The sequence below is a fragment of the Tursiops truncatus genome, chromosome 21 (genome assembly GCF_011762595.2).
Source record: "Tursiops truncatus isolate mTurTru1 chromosome 21, mTurTru1.mat.Y, whole genome shotgun sequence".
Classification (NCBI taxonomy): domain Eukaryota; kingdom Metazoa; phylum Chordata; class Mammalia; order Artiodactyla; family Delphinidae; genus Tursiops; species Tursiops truncatus.
In genome coordinates, this window is record NC_047054.1 from 32,186,001 (window position 1) to 32,200,276 (window position 14,276).

General features: G+C 59.5%; 2 protein-coding genes across 5 annotated transcripts in view; both read right to left on the bottom strand.

Moving 5' to 3' along the window:
* Positions 1–1,133: 1,133 nt before the first annotated feature.
* NKX6-3 (NK6 homeobox 3) lies at positions 1,134–5,235 on the bottom strand. Its single transcript, XM_033848916.1, has 3 exons — positions 4,854–5,235; positions 2,878–3,047; positions 1,134–1,355 (listed from the first exon to the last, which is right to left on the bottom strand). The coding sequence occupies exons 1-3, from the start codon at positions 5,233–5,235 to the stop codon at positions 1,134–1,136; spliced, it is 774 nt and encodes a 257-aa protein (XP_033704807.1).
* A 2,568-nt stretch (positions 5,236–7,803) lies between these two features.
* ANK1 (ankyrin 1) overlaps positions 7,804–14,276 on the bottom strand; it is a 98,513-nt gene continuing 92,040 nt past the window's right edge. For all 4 annotated transcript variants that reach the window (XM_033848812.2, XM_033848850.2, XM_073798730.1 and 1 more), the window contains one exon: positions 7,804–10,149. In XM_033848812.2, the coding sequence (XP_033704703.2) occupies positions 10,123–10,149 (27 nt within the window). In that variant the 3' untranslated portion in view covers positions 7,804–10,122. The remainder of the gene's footprint in view (positions 10,150–14,276) is intronic.

The following is a 14,276-nucleotide window of genomic DNA, read 5'->3' on the forward strand; positions in this document are numbered from 1 at the left end:
GGAAACACATGAGCCATGGGGAGGTTTCTGGGACTTTTATTTTTACCCTTTATTTGTTAAAAGCCAGTGAAGATGGGCGACTGCTTGGTGCCTTTTGTGCTGCATTCCTCTAGGGCCTCACCCACCCCGCCTGCTGCAGCCCCCGTCCTTCCCACCTGCTGGGCAGCGCCCTCCGCAGCACCAGCTCCAAGGCCAGGCTGCTGGGTCCTCCTGGGAAGGGAGGGTTGTGGGTTCCATGCGAGCGCCTCCCGCCAGGTCCTCTCCTCTCCTGCGGGGGTGCCCCATCGGAGGAACAGGGGCTTCTGAGGTCCCTCCCTGCCCCGAGTCCCTCCCCGGCGGGATGCTCCCTTCTCTCTGGGGGTCCTGTCTGTGCACTGGCAGGCACCGAGGGGAGCCCAGGTGGGAGGCTTTGGGGTGCAGCATGGGTGCCGGCGTTTCCCACCTTCTCTCTGCCTCTTACCCCAGTGGGCGCTTCTAATCTCTTCCCATCCTGGGTTGGGGGATTCCCCTCTGAGGGCAGAGTGGAGAAGGGATCACAGGAGGACAGCTCCTCCCAAGGGCACGATCCTTGAGTTGGGTGTCAGGGGTATTCCTTCTTTGCTGGGACCCATTTCCCCTCCCTGGGGTGGGTTTCCTCCCGCCTGGATTAGGTTTTGGGCTCTGGCCCCTCAAGTGGGATCCTTCCTGTGCCAGGGTCCGAGGAGGGTCCCTGGACATGCCAGCTCTTCTTCTGCAGTCAGCCCACAGGGAGACCCTTGCCGGAGCCAACGGTTTCCCTGGGGGAAGGCTCCCCCGCCCCCACAACTGCCACGGTGGCGTGTCTGGGACCCCACAGCCAGTGTCCTGGCCGCAGAGCCTGATCGCTTTTCATCTACCTGTGTACTTAGAATCTGCAGAGCTGGCAGGGCCAGGCCTGGGCCCACAGAGGTGCAGGACGGCGGAAGGTGTGCCCGGTCTCAGGACAAGTTCACGTCTCCCTCTTTGCCCCCTCCTCCCTTAGGAGACTGGCCCCCTCCCCCCCCTCCTTCCCCTCCGTCTCCTGCTTCTCCCCCTCCATCCTCCCCCCTCCCCACTCCTCCCCCGCAGCCCCCGTTAGCCTTTTGGGAACCGCGGGGACGCGGAGGCCGGCGGGGTCAGCTGTGCGCGCCCAGGCTGAGCACCGAGAAGGCGGCGCGGTGCTTGCGGAGCAGCAGCCGGATCTTCTCGTCGTCTGAGTCGGGGTCCAGCGGCTTGTTGTACTCGTCGTCATCATTCTCCGAGGCCGCGCGGTCCCCTCCCGAGGCCCGGGGCGTGGAGGACGAGGGTTCCAGGGCACTCTTCTTCCGCCACTTGGTCCTCCGGTTCTGGAACCACACCTGGGAGGAGAAGGGCCCTGAGGACACGCTGGCATGCAGCGTGCACAGGGCCCCTTTGGGGAGGGCGGCTCCACTCGGTGGCAAGTATCCCCCTAGCCTCATCTTTTTGTGTGTGTGTGCGGTACGCGGGCCTCTCACTGCTGTGGCCTCTCCCGTTGCGGAGCACAGGCTCCGGACGCGCAGGCTCAGCGGCCATGGCTCACGGGCCCAGCCGCTCTGCGGCATGCGGGATCCTCCCGGAACCGGGGCACGAACCCGTGTCGCCTGCATCGGCAGGTGGACTCTCAACCACTGCGCCACCAGGGAAGCCCCCCCCCCCCCCGAGCCTCATCTTGATCGTAAAATAAATGGTTCAGCAATGGACTAGGCTGTCATAGTCACACTACTTTTTTTTTCTGAGGGGGGCAATAAAATAAAAATAAATGTGAGTGCAGCAGCCCTTTCGTCTTAGCTCCAAGCCTCCCTGCGGTGAATCTGCCTCTCCTTTGCCATCTGAGTACTTGGGTGGAAGGGGCTGACGTGCTTTTAACCTCACAGACCTTCACTGAGCTTCATGAATCATTGCCCCCCAAATATAAAAATAACACGTGCTCATTACTGGAGACAGAAGCGTGCAGAAGGGACCCAAAGAAGCGGAGTGGTACGGAAAGGCCTTCCTCTTAGACTCGGCGCTTCCTCTCCTTGGGAGTTAACGTTGGCTGGAGGGAGCTGCCTGGGGGTTGGCCGGCTGGAGATGCAGCGCCCTGAGGGAGCCCAGGCCAGGGTCCCCGGCTGCCCCTGTGCTTCCTTCTCCCCTCAAGCCCGTCGCCTTGTCACAGTGCCGGGCAGTTACAGCATAGCCCAGAGCTTGCTTCTTTGGTGCCCCCCGCCAGAGCCCCTCAGGGAACAGTGAGCCTCAGGTTGCCAGGGGTCCCCCCGGGAGCCTGAGGGGACAGAAGCTGCCTCGCCCACCAAGCTCAGGCCCGAGGTGTGCAGTGTGAGAGGCAGCCTTGCCCCGAGCTGAGCAAAGAGGCTCAGACTTCATGGGCAGGCGTGGGGGGCAGTTATCTTCACTTTCGAGTTTGGTGAACCAAGGTGGGCTCGTTTGCCTGGCTAACGGAACAAGCCTGAAGCCAGCTCTGATCCGGCCCGGAGGCTGCCATCAGCTCTTGAAACTTCTAGCCTCGACGTGCAGAGGAGGGGAAGGCATGAGGTTAGAGCCCTCTAATCCAGGGTACTCACTTACCAGCCGGTGACCTGGGGCAAAAGGCTCAGCTGAGATTGTTTCTTCACCTGTAAGATGGGTAATAAGGCCCACCCGCCAGGTTGCTGTGAGGTTTAACTGGGCTGCTACACATAAGGCTCTCAGAACAGGGCTCAGGAGATGACAGCCATTTGGCGTTAGGGTCATTATTACCGTCTTCAGGGCTAGGTGGGCAGGCGGTGCCCAAACACCAGGACGGCCTCCCACTGAGCTGCGGTTGCCAAGAGAGTGGGGCTCCTCGCTGCCAGGCAGACACCTTCTTGTCCCTCACACACTCACCTTGACCTGCGACTCGGTCATCCCCAGCGAGTATGCCAGCCGCGCCCTCTCGGGACCCGCCAAGTACTTGGTCTGCTCGAAGGTCTTCTCCAGGGCAAAGATCTGGTGCCCCGTGAAGGTGGGCCGGGTGTGCTTCTTCTTGTGAATGCTGTCGCTCAGGGGGTCCGGGGCTGGTGGGAGGAAGGAAGTGTGCGGTTCGCGGGGTTGGGGGTGCCAGCCCTGTCCTGCCTCTCCCACAGGGTGAGCGCCCGTACGGAGAAGCCGCTGAGGTTGCAGGGGCGCGGTGGCACCTCTCACCCAAGCAGCACACCTCCACCATGTCTGGGTGGGCGGGGACCCCGAGGGCGCCTGCCCCAGGTTTCAGCTGATTAGGGCCAGAGGATGCTTGGAACTGGGTCTCCTTGTGTAATGCCCTCACTACGCAGTGATGCAGCCCAGCCCGAGGGGCGGTAGGAGTTTCCTCTGGGTCTCAGGGATGTTCCTTCAGGTCACCGAGAAACGGACTTAGCACCTTCCACACACCGTCAGGGCCCCAGGGGCCTGGGAGTTCCCCACTTCCTTGCTCTTGAGATCCCCTTTTCCAGGTTTTTGGGAAGCTAGAACCCTAAGTTCCAAGTTACTGCTCTCCCCTGCCACCAGGCCTGGGAGTCATGTGGCTTCAACCCCATGGAGAGTCCGGACACGGAGCCTCAAGAACTGACCCCTGCCCGGCCAGGGCAGCCTCTCGGGAGCTCGGCGTGGGGGGCGGGGGGGCGGATAGGGACCAGGGGAAGCAGAATGCCCACGTGCAGGGCCTTGTGCAGTGCAGCCGACCCTCACACCCCATGTCCTCACTTCACAGGTGAGGAAGCCGAGGCACAGAAAGGAGACGAGGCCTCCTGAGGGGCTGCCACCCTCAGTCCCCCCGCCTTGTGTTAATCCAGCCACTGACTCAGATACTTCCCTGTGTGTATACGTGCATGCAGGGTTGAAGAGCAGGGGTGTGGAAACGGGGTGTGTGTGGGTAGGGGGACATGGAAGTGAGAGACAGGGACAGCTCAAGGCCTAAAGCACCCACAAACCAGGTTATAGAATAGCTTCCAAGAGATGAGGTCTCGGCCCCCTGTGGGACTCGCCGTGTTTCAGGCTGACGAGGGGTGTGAGGGTCCCGAGCAGCACAGTGGGCGGAAGGCAGGTTGCTTTGGGCTTTCCTGGGCCGCCCCAAGCCCCTGTGCCAGTGGAGGAGCCCCCAGGTGGGACGGAAGTGGAGGCCCCCTCTGCCCCTGCCTGATCCGGGCCCAGGGGTGGCTCCTGCAGCCACGGTCACTCCCCCTGCCTCCCGGGTGACGCTCCCCTGCCTGTGCACGACCTGCCACCTCCTCCAGGTCTGACTGGCATCCTGGGGGCCCCGGACCAACTCTCTGAAAACCATGGTTTGGGGATGGGTGGGTGAGGCCCCCCGACAGCGAGGGCCCAGTGGGGCTGGACTCAGCAGCTGTTTGCGGAGGCTGGGTGGTACGGGTGCTGTTGTTGACATAAACCCCGAGGAGCGAAGCAGGCCCCCTTGATGGCAGCGGGACCGAGATGGGCTCAGGGTACATTCTGTGTCCCTGAGTGCTGCCGGCGCACGCGGGGGGCTCTGGGCAGGTGATGCAGTGGCAGATTCTCGCTGGGGACGGCATTTGCCTGCTTGGACGAAGTGGTGACACGGGCTCTGGGCGGGAGACGGAAGGTGAGCAGGACCGTACACAGGGTGGGGGTGAGCCGTGTGGTCTCCTGGGACCCCGGCTTCCCCAGGAGGGCAGCTGGTGAGGAGTGAGGGCGGGGGTCAAGATGCCCATCCGAGAGAAGCCGGGGTGGGAGGGGGAGGGGAGAAGCCTGTGCTGCACCAGGTGGAGGCCCGGACCCTGGGGTCTGCCCCAGGCTGTCGGATGGAGGCCGAGGACCCCTGTGAGCATCCGTTCCCGTCCCCTGTCACCCCCCCTCCCCGTACTCACTGTTGCCGCACGGCCGCCCACCTCGCCAGTCCTGGCCCGTGTCCGCCCAGCAGTTCCGGGTCCGGGTGGGGTACTCGTTCCCCGCCTTGGAGAAGTTCCCCACCTGGGGACCGTAGTAGACCCCCTGGGAGCCGAGCCCACCGAAGCCGGCCACGTGGGGGTAGCCGGAGAGGAGGCTGCTGTTCGGCGCGGCCACGGGCCTGCTGAGGATGTCCGTGATGCCGTGCGGGGTCCCGGCGGGCAGCTGGGGGCCCAGCCCCTGGGGGCTGAGCTTGTAGAAGGAGTTCTGCACAGAGTACTGGCACACAGGGGCCTTCACCTCCGAGAACTGAGCCAGCGGCGCGTTGTTCAGCAGGAACGGGCCCTGCAGGTTGGACTCCATGGCCCCGCCAAAGGGCCAAGGGGAGGTGGGAAGCCCAAATGCAGACCCCTAGAGCCCCCGAGCTCCGGCCCAGAATCCCATGGCAGCTCCGGAGGGTCAAAGCTGCCCGAGCCCCAGGCCGCCCTCCCACCCAGGCATCCAGCCCAGCCCTTGCCCGGGGCCGCGACCACGTCAGCCGCGGGAAGTCAGGTGCTCCCAGGGCAGGTGCGAGCCCTCTGTCCCTGCCCGGCCTGGGGAGAGGCGGCTCCCCCCGCCTCAGCTCAGGCCCCTTCTCTGCCTCAGAGTCTAGGGATCCTCCATGAGAAGTTTCAAGTTCAGAGAAGCAACATTTCCCTGATAAAGATGGGGCCCATTAGAATACAGACCCGAGACTGGCTGAGCTGCTCCAGCCGCGTCGCCATTGGTGGAAACCCTCACGGGCCTCACATTGGCTTTTCCTAGACAAATTGCACTTTGAAAGATTGACTGTAAAATCAGCCAGCGTGTGTGTGTGTGTGTGTGTGTGTGTGTGTGTGTGTGCACGCGCGCGCGCCAGAGAGAGAGAGAGAGAGAGAGGGAGAGAGAGAGATGGGCGGGGGGGTGTGGGGAGAGAGGGGGGGAGAAAGAAAAGAGAGAGTGCTCTGGAACCTATGTTCATTCTCAGAGGGTCCACCAGCTCCTGGTCCCCCAAGTGAGCATCTAGGAAAAAGCGCTCCGGGGGGCCCCCCCTGCGGGCTCAGGGGATGCTGTTCTGAGGTGTCCAGGCCCCTTTCTGTGCACATGCCCAAGCCTCTGGGGGAGTGTGCAGTCTGGACACGATGCTTCGCTTCCCTCCTCCGTGCTGGGCCGGGTAAGTGGGGAGGCTGGACTTTGGGGCCTGAGAGCCTGGGGGTGGGAACCTGCCCGGCAGCCTGGGGCAGGGGGTGGGAGCGGGGCATCTCTGGGAGTGCTGGCTGCGGGTGCTTCCTGGCTCTGCCTCTGCCTCTGGGCAGCCTTCCCTGATCCCTCTGTCCTCCCTTTCTCCTCCTCTGAGGACTCATTTGTGCCTCTGTCATGTTCTGCCTGGCTGGGCACCTGGGATGGAAACCTCTGATGGCTGAGATGGCCGCTGATTCAGTGGCGGCGCCTGTGCCGGGCTCTAGGTTGGTGTTCAGTAAATATTTGACGGATGAGACTAGGTTGAATCGCCGAGCACCCATATGACTTTCTTTTCCTAATGAATTTTTACAACATACAAGGCTCTACTGGGGTCTCTCTCCTGTTTTACCAACAGGGAAAATGCAGTAACTAACTTGGGTCATTTCTGCACGGAGCAGCATGCTTTCCTGCAGTTTTTTTAAAAATGGCAATCAGCATGTCGCTGGTCCGGACACGCAAAATGACAGGAGAAACAGCGGCTGCCTGACAGATGGACTTCTGTCCCTCCTCTGCCTGGCGGTCCCAAAGCCGCTTCTGACCAGCCCACGGTCACCCTCTGGCAGGTGGAGACAAGCCTGCTCCCAGGTTTCCTGCAGGAGGCCAACGGCGCAGGCTGAGGGGAGGCTCCCCTCTCACAGAGAGCCGGCTCTCCCCATGCTGCTGTTATCTGCTCGGGCTGGAATTGGCCATGACCCTGTAGCGTAGATGACGTAGGTTAACACAAGAAAGACCCCAACAAGGCTGTGGACCTTGTTTTTCTGGAAGTTTGGATTAAAAACGAGAAAATTTCTTATCGGTCTGAATTGGCTGCACTCCGAAACTGCCCATCACAACCATTTGGGAAACAGCTCCAGTTCCCAGTGTTGCTGCAGGAATCACCTAGGCATTTGTGATCCTGAACCTGTGCTTTACAAAACCCTCTGGGCGAGGCCAGTGCACAGCCATGGCTGGTCCCTTGGCCTGGATGTCTTTTCTGATGCTGAGAGAGAAGCTTCACAATCAGAGTGAGGGCGGGGAGTGCTCCTAGGACACTGTGACTGTGCTTGGCCACCCCCCGACCCCCCACCAATGATGGGAACTCGTGAGGAGGAAAACCTGCAGTAAATAATTTTATTCTTATTTATCGCCAAGCTTAACAAAGGCATTTGTGTTCAGGACTCCCAGGATGACAAACTGAAGAGACTTTTGCAATCGCTTAATCCCTTCCCCCATTTGACAGATGAGGAAACTGAGGCCAGCTTGGTGACCAGCCTTGCATGAAGTGTTAGGAGCTAGTTGGGAACAGGGCGATTTTCTTGGAAGTTCTTGAACTCTGAATGGCATTGCCTGCAGTGGCCAGATGCCTTCACAGGGAGCACTGTGGGGGAGGTTCCCCCTTAGTGTATGCCCACTGTGGGCTCAGCCACGTACCCTGGTGCTTGTGGTGCGCCCCCCTCCCAACATCTTGGACTTGACCCATCACATGGTCCTCAGGTGGGACAGAAATCTGCTCTACCATCTGCGGGCTGGGGAGTGCCTCTCCTAGAGTGGGTGGTCCTGATTAAGGGGCTGTCCAGGTTTCCAGAGAAGGTGGGCGCCTCCCTGCAGACTGATCACCCCCAGACTCCCCCAGCGCCCCCTCTCCACACTCCCCAAAGATGCGCCGGGAAGGAGAGATGGAGGCCTGTGCCATGAGTCGAGTTCTTTATTAATTTTGACATTTGTTCAGCTGGTGTAGGGAGAATGGTCTATACATCAGAGTGGAGTGGGGTGTGCGGTGGGAAGTCCCTCCCAAGAACAGAGCGTGTGGGAGTCAAGAAAAGAATCATTTTCATAACAATTTAAAAAATCAAGGTGATTCCAAAACTTCTAAACAGCGTCTAAGGTGCAGACTGCAGCATTCTCTAGGCATTATGTGGCGACCCCAAACCTCTCCCCTACAGCTCCTACTAGCAGCGAACGCAGCATGCCGCCGAGGCCCGGGGGCCGGCGGGCCAAGCAGCCAAGCCAGACAGAGCGACGAGCCAAAGCGCAACCGGGGCCGGGGCCGCGGCTCTACAGGAGCTACTGGGTCGGCGGCGGCAGATCGCGGCGGGAGGCGGCCCTGCGCCTGTCTTCCTCGGCCTTCACTGAGTCCGGCCGGCCGCGGCGGGGCGGAGGGACCGGCCGGCGGGGATGCTCTGCGCGCGGCCCCCGCGGGGGTTGGGTCTGGAGCTCGCGGACCGACGCGCGCGCTCAAGCTCCCACTCCCCGCCCGCCCCTCGGGGAGCCCGGCCAGCCCCGCCCGGACCCACCAGAACACTTGTGCGCCGGGGCCAGCCGGGGCCTCGGGGGTTGGGGGGCTCTGACATCGAGGGAGCTTCTGTGCTACTTGGAAGGTTCGGCTGTGTTCTGAAGACATCTCGGCAGAGAGGCAGGGAGGAAGGTGACCGGACATCCACACACAGTGGCCCTCGGGCGGACGAGAAGAGCCTGCAGTCTCCCTCCTGGCCCGGAGGGTGCCGCGCGGGGCAGGCGCGTTGTGCTGATTTGGGCCTCCCTCTGCCGGGGGCTCTGGTGTAACTTAAGGCTCTTCCCCGATGGCACCGAGGCGAGGAACAGCCAGCCGCCGTCTCCGTCCTGCCCTGACGGGGCCCTGGCCCAGGAAGGTCTCCTTCCAGGCTGGGGCCTCCTGGTGGTCAGCCGTTTCTCCCCCTGCGCTGCCTCTCCAGGGGGTTCAGGGTGGGGTGTTGGTCAGATGGGGGCACTGAGGCTGCCCAGCCCAGGCCCCGCATTCCCGCGGCTGCCTGGACTTACAGCACCAAGTTCGCTCTGGGAGACCTCGGGGCGGCGGCTGACCTGAGAACGGGCAGGTGCGTTCCCTAGGCCTACTCCCTTCCTTCCTCTTTCACTGAGAGACAGGCTGTACTCCTCCCACAGCTTGGAGAAGTCCTCAGGAGCTGAGCTGTTAGTGCTTTGTACATACTGCTAAAGTGTTTCTATTGGTTTGCATAGTATTTATTGTTTTTCATATACACAAGGCTGCTTACTGTACAGTTGACACTTTGAACACGGACTAGGATATAAGTGCTTGAAGATATAGAAAACCTCTTCTCTATTGAACATGCTGGTGCAATCCTGGGACAGCCACCGGCCTTCCCCCAGCTGGGAGTGAAGACCCTTCCGGATGGGCACTGGCTCCCTCGGAGCCCTACAGCTAAGCCTGGGGGTCCTCGCCTCAGAGTCTTAAGTCCCTAACACGAGGAACCCCGAATGCACTCTGAAGGTAATGATTTTCCATTGGAAGATGATTAATACTGAAACTGGCAGAGAGAGAGAGAGCGACAACATAAAAAATTTCCAGTTTATCCACAGGAGAGTCTATACAACTTCGGATGTCACAGTAAAATCTGTGTGTATACTGAGCAGAGGGGAGAGCGGTGTGTGTGTGTGTGGTGTGTGTGTGTGTATGCGTGTGTGTGTCCTGATGCCATGTAGAGAGTTCTGGAAGGTTCGGTCCACAGGGCAGCGGCAGGGCTGGTCACACGTGGAGCGTGGAGGTGTGGGGAAGGCTGGTGGATGAGGGTAAGGGATTAAGGTGTGGAACTGATTTCATGTCTAGTTTTCTTTTCTTTCTTCCTTTCCAGGAAGCTCACATGGATTTCTTACAGATGAGGTTGAAAAAAAAGTACCCTGTAACAAGTCGAAATTGAAATGATTTAAAAAAATATCTCATCCCAGCCACAAAAGAGCCCTTGTTTGCTGCTGCGTTCCGTGCTCTCCTGCGCTTGTTTTACGTCCCCCTCTCTCTCTCCCCCCTCTTGCTGCTTCTGTCCAGACTCCTGAAAGAGATCCACCGTCGCCAGAGGCAGGATAGAGGACTGTAGGTCATGCGTCTACAGTCGGTCGTTCATGCGAACAGGTGACTAAAGGACGTCCCTTACAGAGGTCATGCCGTAAGCCTCCAGGGATGTGTGCGCGGCTTCCGGGGCCTCGGTCCAGCTCTCGGGTGCGTGGCAGAGTGTGTGGAGTTCAAGGGTTGGGTGTCGAGGTGTGATCCTGAGGGACACACAGAGAGGAGTCACTTAGAATCTAGAGGCGCAGCTCCCAGCCAAAACCCACTATGCAGAGTTTTGTGCTGGCGGCTCAGGCAGGGGTGAGTCAGGAAAAGCAGCCTCCCCAAGCCAGGCAGGAGCTGAAAGGCACTGAGCTTGGCCCGGACCTTCCTGAAACACCAGCCATCCTTATCGCACTGCCCGACGCAGAGGCGGCCACTAGCTCCGTGCCCATCGATGAGCTCCCCAGGAGACCCTCCTGTGGGGTACTCTGTGCCCGCGCGGTCACCTGGGGAGATGTCCCCATGTACCCAGCACCTAGGAGAGGGGCCGTGTGCTCGAGCCCAGCAAGGGCCAGGCTAGGCGGTGGCAGCACCCTGGCTTGCTCGGTTTGGTTCAGCCAACATGCATTGATGTCTCCTGTGTGCCAGCCTGGGGACCCGGGGATGGAGCAGACACGGCCTCGGGAGCTCACGGCCTCAAGGGACCTTAGCGCCTCTTCGGCTCTGGTCCACAACCCTTACTGTCGGGGCCTCGGGCTCCTCTCCCCGTGCCCTTTGGACGGACAACCTCTATTGGGGCAAAGAGATCTTTGAAAACCAGATGGCTTCTCCCCAGGGGACTATGTATGTTAGGCTGGAAGACAGCAGCTTTGCCAGAGTGAAGTTCAACGCTGCAGCCTGGGAATCACAGAGACACGGGGCTCCTGCCACCCCGTGGGGCCTGCTCTTCCAGCCTGGGGGAGATGGGGGGACAACCCCATCTCCAAGCCCAGCCACGCAGGGTTCTGTCTGCAGGGACTTAACGTTAAGAGGAGCTGACAATCTCCTGGGTGGGGTGGGAAGTCACTTGAGGCACAGCTGTGTCCCCGGACAGGGAGCTCGTCGTGGGTGCTGCCAGTGCCAGGGCTGGAGGTGATCAAGGGGAACTCGACCCTGAGTGGCTCCCCAGGCATGGAGGGTGGGGCTGAGCTCCTCCCCAGAGCAAAAGGCCAGGCCTCCTACTGCCGTGGCTTGAGCGAGCGGTTGTGCGGGAGGGGACTGTCCCATCACCGCCAGCCAAGCCCCTCCTCCAAGTCCAAAGCCTGCACGCCCGCCTTTGTCCTCGGCTCCCCCGTCAAGGACACCATCCAGTCTCCACTCGGCTGAGGTTCTGCCCACCACCCTTCAGACCTCTCCTCCACAAGGCCTTCCTGAAGCCTTCAGCCTCCCCTTCTCTGTCCTCTCCTGCTGCTGCCTTGCGTGCAGAGTAACCTCAGAGTGCAGTGAAGAGTATGAACTCTGAAGCCGGTCTGCCGGCGTTCATATCCTGTCTCTGCCAAGTTCCTGCTGTGCGGCCTCGGTCAAGTTACTTACACTCTCTGGGCCTCAGTTTCCTCTGCCGTAAGACGAGGGCAGGAGCAGGACGTACCTCGTTTGATTGTCGTGATGCTGGAGAGCTAACGACCTAGGAAGTGCTCAGGATACTGAGCGGTACTGGATGCCGCCGTGCTTGGGCTCCAGAAATGCCCTGTCCTGTCTGTCCTCTCTCTTGTCTGCTTACTTCCCTGGCTAGAGTATAAACACTCTGAGGGCAAGAGCAAAGCCCTTACCCTTCCTACCAGTCCCACAGCGCCTGCCCCAGCGCTCAGCACGCCACATAGGAGATGTTATGAAAGCTTGAGCCTGGGGAAGACAGGCTACCATCTCCCTCCCACTCTTCTGCCCGGACACAGAGCAGAGGAGAAAGTTCAAGGCTGAGAGGTCATTCTAGCGTAACCGTTCTTCCCATCTCTGGGTGAGCTGAGGCTCCAGGAGGAGCAGGGACGGGCCCGGCGGGAGCCCCCCGGCAGCAGCAGGGGTGGGAATACAGTGCGTCTCTATTAGTCTCTAATAGAGCCGCAATCTGCAGCTGCGTCCAGTACTCTGCCACCGCCCTGGGTGCCCCCGGACCCGGTCTCACCCTATAAACGCTTAGAAAATAGCCTCCTGCCACTTCGAGTGGCTGTGCCGGTCGGGCTTTTTTCCTCGTGTCATCTCTCTGTGCTGTGCCACCTGCCCCTCCCCCGCCAGCGCCTGCGGCTCTCGCCTCTCTCCTCTCTCCTGCAGCCCCAGACTCTGATACACCTGCCGGGGCTGGCGAGTGAGGGTGGACTGTCGCTTAAAAGAGCAAAGTAAAACACGACCCCTGGCCTCCTTGCCCCCTCCTGTTGAGATTACTAATAGGCGAATTTTCAAATTTACTAAAACACTCTAGTCAGTCAGAGCCAACACAGGTCTTGCAACCACAGTGCCTAAATGGAAAGTGTCTCTTAAAAAGGGAAACAAAACAACAACAGCCGTCGCATGGGTGGTACCACCAGCGCCCGGCCAGGTGCCTCTAACCCGAGGACACAGGCTGCCTGCTCTCCGCTGTCCTCTGGCAGCGCCGACACCCTGGTTCTTGGACCCACGTACTTGGGCACAGCTGCTACTGTCTGCTGCACCCCATCAGGCTTTACTCCACAGCTATTTTCTAACTGCTTAAGTACAACCAGAAAGCACCCCTCACGCCCACGCCGGGCCTCCTGCAAAATCCTTCCCGAGGTTGGGCGTGATTGCAGGGGAATCAGAGCAGGCGCCTAGGATTGGGGTGTTCGGCCCTTTGGGGCGTTCCACGGCTTTGAACACTGTCACCATCACTCATCTCTGCTCACCCTTCAGGTGTAAATTCTACAGCTGTGCCACGGCACCTCTGGGAGGTTTGGGAAGGAAAACCAGAATTGGTCCTAGTAACCCACTCTTCAATCGGCATCAGAATCACTCGAGCTTACGGCCAAATCCCGAGCTCCAGACCTGTCATGCAGTAGGTGCGGGTCAGGGGCCAGGAGTCTGCATCCTAACCAGACTCTCGGGCGACTGGGATGCGGAAGGCACTTTGAGAATTGGTGGATTAGGACTTGACAATTCAGAAAGTCCTCTCACGAAGAGAAACCCATCATCGATCGCCATACAAAGGGAATATCGGCGTTACTGCCATTTCACAGCTGGGGCGCCTGAGGCTTGGGAGAGGTCAGCTGACCCGCCCCGGGTCACGCTACAAGGAAGACCTGCAACTGGTTGAGCGCCAGAACACACTGTTCTTACCCCTCTCAGCCATCCTCACAGTTACCCTGGTTATTTTTAAGCCTTTTTACACCAGTGTGACACACAGAGGGACTCATTTCATCCTCCCTCGAGGAGAGGGAAGCTTAGGGAGTGAAACAACATGTAAGGTAACCTGGGAACTGGAGGAGCCAGGCCTGGACCCTGGGCCCCAACCCACTTTCACTCTCTCCGAAACAGTCAATACCCCTTGTTCACAGGAGGCATGTTCTCTCAAGTCGCCAGGAGCCCTGAATTAGCCAATACTGGGACCACCGCTCCCGAGGACAGTACAGTGCAGGGTTCCTGCCAGCCTCTGGTCACAACGGTTTTGTCAACCAATGAACACACAACCTTGTGTGTCTCTCTTTAAAGACAACGTATTTCATGTACAATTGACCCTTGAACAATGTGGGTTTGAATTGCACGGGTCCCCTTCTGCATTGTTTTTCTCCAATAAATACAGTGTCTGCATTTTCATTTTACAGACCTTTAAATGAACTAAGTGTGGGGACAAGTTTGTATTGGATTACAGATCACAACACATAGAAATAAAAGAACTAGAGTTTGAGCCCAGGATTCTAGCCGCGCTGTTTCAGCTTCCCGCCCTGGGGGTGAGTCTTTCATCAGTTCCTTTACTTTTGAGGCAGAGAGAGGGGTGCTGGGATTTTCAACTGCCTGGGGGTTGGTGCCCCAACCCCCGAGTTGTTCAAGGGTCAACTGTATACTGTTGCTTTATGAACACTGCACTCACGTCCGACAGAGCTATAACTCGTGCCTGAACGAGGCTCCCCTAAACACGACTTCCCACGCACGGCCCATCACGGCCCTGCCGCTCTTAGGAAGACAAGACAGCAGGGCCATTTCAAACAGCGAAATCACCAACAAACAGCATAAAAATGCAAAAAAAAAAAAAACCGTGACACTGAATAGACCGCAAAAAGGGCAATTGTTCAGAGTGTGAGCTGAAACGGGGACAGAGAGAAGGTCTCCTTGTTTGACCTCAGCTGAGAACAGGCACGCAGGGCAT

Bases quoted from the DNA above. Each gene is read 5' to 3' on its own strand.
- NKX6-3 (XM_033848916.1), bottom strand. From the start codon at position 5,235: ATGGAGTCCAACCTGCAGGGCCCGTTCCTGCTGAACAACGCGCCGCTG. The intron at 3,048-4,853 runs GTGAGTACGGGG...TCCTCCCACCAG, and splicing joins TGGGCGGCCGTGCGGCAACA to CCCCGGACCCCCTGAGCGAC. The intron at 1,356-2,877 runs GTGAGTGTGTGA...TTCTCCTCCCAG, and splicing joins TGACCGAGTCGCAGGTCAAG to GTGTGGTTCCAGAACCGGAG.